The following is a 7,500-nucleotide window of genomic DNA, read 5'->3' as shown; positions in this document are numbered from 1 at the left end:
ATACACGCACACACACACACACACATATATATATATATATATATATATATATGTATTTATGTATGTATATACAAACTACCGTCAGAAAAATTTCCTGAGCGACCACGAACCTGCAAAGTAGTCTTTTTACTGCTGTAGGGTCCAGGCGGATAAACCTGAGTCGAAGCAACAACCACCTCCTTTGCGAAAGTCAGTCCCATAACCTCATCTTCTTCCCTGCCATAGCGATAGGTCATCACCACTTGGGCGTAGACCTTGCGGTCTCGAATGTAGTCCCGTTCCAGCCATATCATGCCATCTGGTTAAATAAGCCGCAAGTCATTAGAATGTAATCGCCCCTTGCGGCATCTACCTGTAAGAATGACTATGTAAATAATACTCTTAAATGAACATGTAATGGGCACTAGAACAAGGACAACTAAATTACTCCCACTTAATGTTAAATGTCACGAGAAGCCATTCTATTCAGCAAAATTCAAATTTCGGTGATGAACTTATTGCCAAGTGTCCGATATCAAAATGATCTTAACGAGAGAGATGCATTTCCTTTTGCAGATAAAAGAACAGTTAGTCAAGATGACAATAACAAAATGGCTAAGTGAACGCTGCCGAACAATGCATGATTCGGCAGAGCTTACAAACGCTGAACTAAAAATAGTGTTCTTCTATAAATAAATTTTGCAGTTTTACCTGCGCTCAGTCTTAGCTCCTACCTTTCTCAAACTTAGTGCAATATGTTAATTCCATTTTTTAAGAGCTGTCAAGCTATACTTCGTTCACACATAGTGAGCAAAGACAGAAAGGCTCAACGTTCATTCTTAAAACGGGATGTTTACAGGAGTCTTTATATTCGTATTTATTTGAAATGAATTACAGCTGTGGCTGGGGTCAAGAACTGATTACTAATGGAAAATGCCAAGTTCAGAATAAAGGTTAAGGGACACGGTATAGTATCCTTGCAAAATGAAAATAACGTAATGCGAGAAGCCATGGAGACCACTCGTGCAAACAATTAAAGATGATTCTCAGTAGAGCCAGAGTCATTTTTTAACCTCAGCGTCACCAGAGTAAATTTTTAACCTCAGCCTCACCCGAGGCTAAGCTGGGATGGAAATTCCAAGTGTACGGTCTTCCTACACCTGGGGCCTGAAGTGAACATTTTGGTTACCTATGATTACTCAATTATTCACGAAATGGGGCACAACAATACAAAGCGTTTTCTCTTCGCATTTGGAAAGGCAGTGCATACACATATATGCCCACAAATGAAGTCCTTGAAGAAATGAAGGCGACCAGTTTATAAGACGTTAATGGGTGATTGAAGTACAGATCTCATTTGTTCAATACATACGCGATAAACTATGAATCACAATCGAGGGAAAACAATAAAAGAAAAGTCGATAGGACAAACGCTTACTTCCACTGAAATAAGAATTGGCTGAGGAACGACTAGGGTTTAAGGACTGGAATTTTGATGGTTGGGCTCAATTGCGATTATCTGTAAGAGGAAGAGGAATTAACGAAAGATGTGGATACATCTGCTGGGCTCAGTTGCGATTATCTGTAAGAGGAAGAGGAATTAACGAAAGATGTGGATACATCTGCTGGGCTCAATTGCGATTATTTGTAAGAGGAAGAGGAATTAACCAAAGATGTGGATACATCTAAGTGATTATAAAAAAAAATAATAGTTCAGTGAGAAGACAAACTGATGACATTCCGATTAATGGCAAGGTAACAGAGATGGATGATATGCGGCCACGGCAATTAAATCAAGAGGGGGAATTGTAAACTTGATTAATTATGGTTTTATGACAAGAGACATGAAAGGATCATTAAATGTTATCCTGAATAATTCCACTGCCAATCCATAAAGGCAACTGCGTGGCGATACATGAAGAATATAAGTGAACAGTGATAAGCAAATATCGATGAATAATTCACTTTCAGATGAAAGGGTCTCTTGTTATGAGATTAAGGAAAGAAAAAGGATTAAAGAAGTTAAAATCATCAGTATTCAGCGCGGAAGATTTTAATTTGTGAAGACAAGATAGATTTAAGTCACCAGCTGGACACTTAATGATTAAGGGTTAAGAACCTATGGTTTAAACATAAAACGAGATAAAGACCATGACTTGCGATGTAAGAAATAAGAGATGTTAACCACAGAAATTCCCTGAGGAAGAATAAGAGACAGAAAAGACAACAATTTCCTGTGTAATTGGACGAAAAAGTAGCAGAGGTTCAACCAAGGGAATGTAATATAAAATAACAGAAATCTAGTTGCAAATGAAAAACATGAGTTCAGTAAATACGAAGAACTAAACTCAAACACAATTATTCAGCAATTCATTCAAATTATTGGAGTCATAAAAGATTACACTATACAAGAATAACTTGATTCATTAAATGTTATCTAGTACCATAACGCTAATGCTATAAAGAACATACGATTATATAAAGAATAAAGGTGAAAACTACATAGTAAATGAAGCAATTAGTCCAAAATCAAAACACTGAATAATGAAAAACCCGAGAAGTCAGCAATGTAAAATGGTTAAAAGTCGGTTAAAGTTCGATGAGGTGAATTCTGATGAACAAAAAAGAAGTCACTTGGAGCTAAAATTCAATTGTGGAAAATCATGATACACTGCAATATGGCAGGGGTATCCAAAGTGAAAGAATTCGATGTAATACGATAACATATTGGGAACCTTATGATGTTTATGAAAAGACCCAAAATAAACGGTTAAATAGTCAGCTACCTCTGCAGAAGTCATAGTTTTCATCACAATATTTTTTTGTACATTATATAAGCTGACGATAAAGAGAAAAGATTGACTACTTTACTGTCTGAGAGAGAGAGAGAGAGAGAGAGAGAGAGAGAGAGAGAGAGAGAGAGAGAGAGAGAGAGAGAGAGAGAGACTCACCTATTGGTTCCACATGAGTGAGGTGGTCTGTGAAGTCCCGCCTTCCGACATAGACTGACACCTTGCCATTTGGGGCACTCTTGCGGAACACATGGAAGGAAAACACCATTGACAGAATAGGTGGGGAGGTGGTTTCCTGGAAACCTGCAACGAAAAAGACAGAAGAAGAGTCCATGAAATGCCAATGATGACACACAATGTTGCGAAAAAATTTTTCTGAGACTCTAAGGTCATAATTTACATACAAACATTAATTAACTTCATTTAGCTGTAAAGGGGAATTTTACTGCGAGACTGATGAAAAAACAAAGGAATAACAAGGACTTGTTTACGGAATGCCTACAAAGAATGTTTTCTATTTCGTCTAAAGAAAAAATTTACATCTAACAATGATTTGCAAAAAAGGTTTGAGAAATTTAATGACGCATGAGCATTTCATAAAAATTCATAAATGATTTAGTGTGTTAAGTGTAAGCGAATATTTCCAAGCGCAGAATTACTGTAGTGACACTGCTCTTTAGAATACACCTTATCGAAAATACACCTTATCTTTTGATGCACTGAATTTAATTACTTATAGAGGATTTTATTAATAGATCAAAGCAGCTTTGGTCACAGACAAAGTAAGGCTCTACCTCATGCAACCTTTGGCTGCCCATCTCATTACAATGTTTACTAATGCGGTTACTTTTTATAGTGTGAATGAAAACGGAACTGTAGCCATCCTATCACTTGAGATAAAAGGAATTTCACCGACATCACAAATAAAAGTATTGAAGAGCAGGACACATTCACTTTCCACACAAGATCCGCTGACAGTACCTATGTATAAAAAGCTTCGGTGCCTTTCCTAAATGAGTCTCTCTGGGCCGATCACAAAATTTCTGGGATCTGGAAAGTTAATGAAATATAAAGAAGAGCTCGAAATCTTACCGACATTGAGCTGACATTCATAATTTACTGACATTATCAAATTACCACTAAATTCATAGTTCCATGGGGAAAAAAATTTATATATGAGACATAGAGTTAATTAACCTTTAAAAATGAACACACGAAATATCAGTAACTTTTAGCTAACCGATTAGTGAAAGGACCCCTGTACCTACAAATGAACTGTTTACTGTGTGTAATTTTCATAATATTATTCTCTCCGTGAAAGCTACTCGTCCTCACGAAGATAGACCCATTCCATCTTTTAACCTTAAATAAAAGCTTAACACCTAAAGGAACACAAAATGCATATTTAACATTTTTTTTACCACCCATGAAAGCTTAACAACTAAATGGAGATAGCAAAAAAAGGACTGAAATATTGAAACTCTATGCAACATGAAAATATAGAAATACTGAAACTCTATTCGACATACCAATATTGAAACACTGAAACTCTATTCGACATACGAATATTGAAATACTGAAACTCTATTCGACATACGAATATTGAAATACCGAAATTCTATTCGACATACAAATATTGAAATGCTGAAACTCTATTCGACATAATATAGAAATACTGAAACTCTATTCGACATAAAAATATAGAAATACTGAAACTCTATTCGACATACCAATATTGAAACACTGAAACGCAATTCGACATACGAATGTTGAAATACTGCAACCCTATTCGACATACAAAAATTGAAATGCTGAAACTCTGTTCGACATAAAACAGAAATACTGAAACGCTACTCGACATACCAATATTCAAATGCTGAAACTCAATTCGACACGATATAGAAATTCTGAAACTCTATTCGACATACGAATATTGAAATGCTGAAACTCTATTCGACATACCAATATTGAAGTACTGAAACTCTACTTGACATAAAAATATAGAAATACTGAAACTCTATTCGACATAAAAACATTGAAATACTGACTCTATTCGACATACGAATACTGAAATACTGAAACTCTATTCGACATAAATATTGAAATGCTGAAACTCTATTCGACATAATATACAAATACTGAAACTCTATTCGACATATGAATATTGAAATGCTGAAACTCTTTTCGACATAAAAATATTGAAATACTGAAACTCTATTCAACATAAAAATATAAAAATACTGAAAATTCTATTCGACATACCAATATTGAAATACTGAAACTCTATTCGCTATATGAATATTGAAATACTGAAACTCTATTCGACATACCAATATTGAAATACTGAAACTCTATTCAACATTAAAATATACAAATACTGAAACTCTATTCAACATATAATATTGAAATACTGAAACTCTGTTCAACATAAAAATAGACAAATACTGAAACCCTATTCGACATACAAATATTGAAATACTGAAACGCTTTCCGACATGCAAATACTGAAATACTGAAACTCTATTCGACATACGAATATTAAAATATTGAAACTCTATTCGACATAAAAATATTAAAATACTTAAACTCTACTCAACATAAAAATAGAGAAATACTGAAACTCTATTCGACAAACAAATATTGAAGTACTGAAACTCTATTCGACATTAAATATTGAAATATTGAAACACTAATCGACATAGAAATATTGAAACTATTCTACATAAAAATATTGAAATACTGAAACTCTATTCAACATAAAAATATAGAAATACTGAAACTCTATTCGACATACCAATATTGTAAACTGAAACTCTATTTGACATACGAATACTGAAATACTGAAACTCTATTCGACATAAAAATATTGAAATACTGAAACTCTATTCGACATAGAAATACTGAAATACTGAAACTCTATTCGACATAAAAATAGAGAAATACTGAATTTCTATTCGACATACAAATATTGAAATACTGAAACTCTATTCAACATAAAAATAGAGAAATACTGAAACTCTATTCGACATAGAAATACTGAAATACTGAAACTCTATTCGACATAAAAATAGAGAAATACTGAATTTCTATTCGACATACAAATATTGAAATACTGAAACTCTATTCAACATAAAAATAGAGAAATACTGAAACTCTATTCGACATACCAATATTGAAATACGGAAACTTTATTCCACATAATAATATAAACTCTATTCAACATACGAATACTGAAATGCTGAAACTCTATTCGACATACAAATATTGAAAAACTGACTCTATTCGCCATAAAAATATTGAAATACTGAAACTCTACTTGACATAAAAATATAGAAATACTGAAACTCTATTCGACATAAAAATATTGAAATATGAAACTCTACTCGATATAAATATATTGAAATACTGAAACTCTCTCTATTCGTCATAAAAATATTGAAATACTGAAACTCTACTTGGCATAAAAAATATTGAAATACTGAAACTATTCGACATAAAAACATTGAAATATTGAAACTTACTCGACATGAAAATATTGAAATACTGAAACTCCATTCGACATAAAAATAGTGAAATATTCGACTGCCTTTCCTAAGAGTGGTAATACTGACTTAAAGAACCAATGTCAAAGTTAGTAGAGAGGACCAGGAGTTATTGACGCCGCAATAAATTTAAAAAAGGAAACTAAAAAATTAAATAAATAACTTTAAAAGTAGTTTCATATGATAAATATCTAAACACACACACGCACACATATATATATGTATATATATTATATATGTGTGTGTACTGTATAATCATATCTATTCACAAATACTATCTATACATACACACACTGCATATGTGTACTGGAAAACAGGATTTAATAATAATGATGAAGGCTTCCTAAGGCAGAAAGGAAGTAAACTGTGTAATTCAACAAATGAAATGAAATCCCGGGGCGAAATATCAATCACTATAGAACTGGTTTTGTGTATTTTACGGAAATATGAGTAAGAATGAGTAGATAAAAAAAGACCCATTACAGAAGTACTGCTCGGGGTATAAAAAGGAAATTCTCAGAATGAAAACTTCTCTTAAAGGGCATTAAGAGGAATTAATACGAAACGTCCTTTGCTCTAAGGATTACCTCCGCTAGGAGGGGAGAAAGACGCAGGAGGGAATCATTGATTACTTTATGTAATGTGGTGACGTAACGAATATTGTCATCGACGCCCTGATTAATTTTTTCACTATTAATAATATACCACACAACAGAAAATTTTGACTGCATTTCCCCAGTCATGTATGCTATATAGATGCTTTCATAACAGTAACTTGCTGAAATTGTGAATCGTTAAAAAATTAATCTCTACGGATTACAAACACCACATTTCATTTACTCAATGAAGACAAACTATAAAAGCCATATTTATCCGTGCTTCACAGAGAGAGAGAGAGAGAGAGAGAGAGAGAGAGAGAGAGAGAGAGAGAGAGAGAGAGAGAGAGAGAGAGAGAGAGAGAGAGAGAGAGAGAGAGAGAGAGAGAGAGAGAGAGAGAGAGAGAGAGAGAGAGAGAGAGGGGATATAAAACTTTACATTTTTACTACATCGTAACTTTAGATTTACGAGTCAATACACAGGCAACTATATGAAACTCCTGATTTTATATAACACTACGCACGCAAATATATACGCAGACGCATATTTAATGCAATATAAATGGATACATGTACACACAACAGACACAC

General features: G+C 33.6%; 1 protein-coding gene across 2 annotated transcripts in view; it reads right to left on the bottom strand.

Annotated features, from left to right (window-relative positions):
- The window catches only part of LOC136841646 (phosrestin-2-like), a 175,014-nt gene that overhangs the window by 70,675 nt on the left and 96,839 nt on the right, over positions 1-7,500 (bottom strand). For both annotated transcript variants that reach the window (XM_067108774.1, XM_067108775.1), the window contains exons 2-3: positions 2,931-3,074; positions 111-298 (exon numbers count right to left, since the gene is read on the bottom strand). In XM_067108774.1, coding sequence (XP_066964875.1) covers positions 111-298; positions 2,931-3,039 — 297 coding nt within the window. In that variant the 5' untranslated portion in view covers positions 3,040-3,074. The remainder of the gene's footprint in view (positions 1-110; positions 299-2,930; positions 3,075-7,500) is intronic.

The sequence above is a fragment of the Macrobrachium rosenbergii genome, chromosome 9 (genome assembly GCF_040412425.1).
Source record: "Macrobrachium rosenbergii isolate ZJJX-2024 chromosome 9, ASM4041242v1, whole genome shotgun sequence".
Lineage (NCBI taxonomy): Eukaryota > Metazoa > Arthropoda > Malacostraca > Decapoda > Palaemonidae > Macrobrachium > Macrobrachium rosenbergii.
This window is presented reverse-complemented; position numbering and strand designations above follow the sequence as displayed.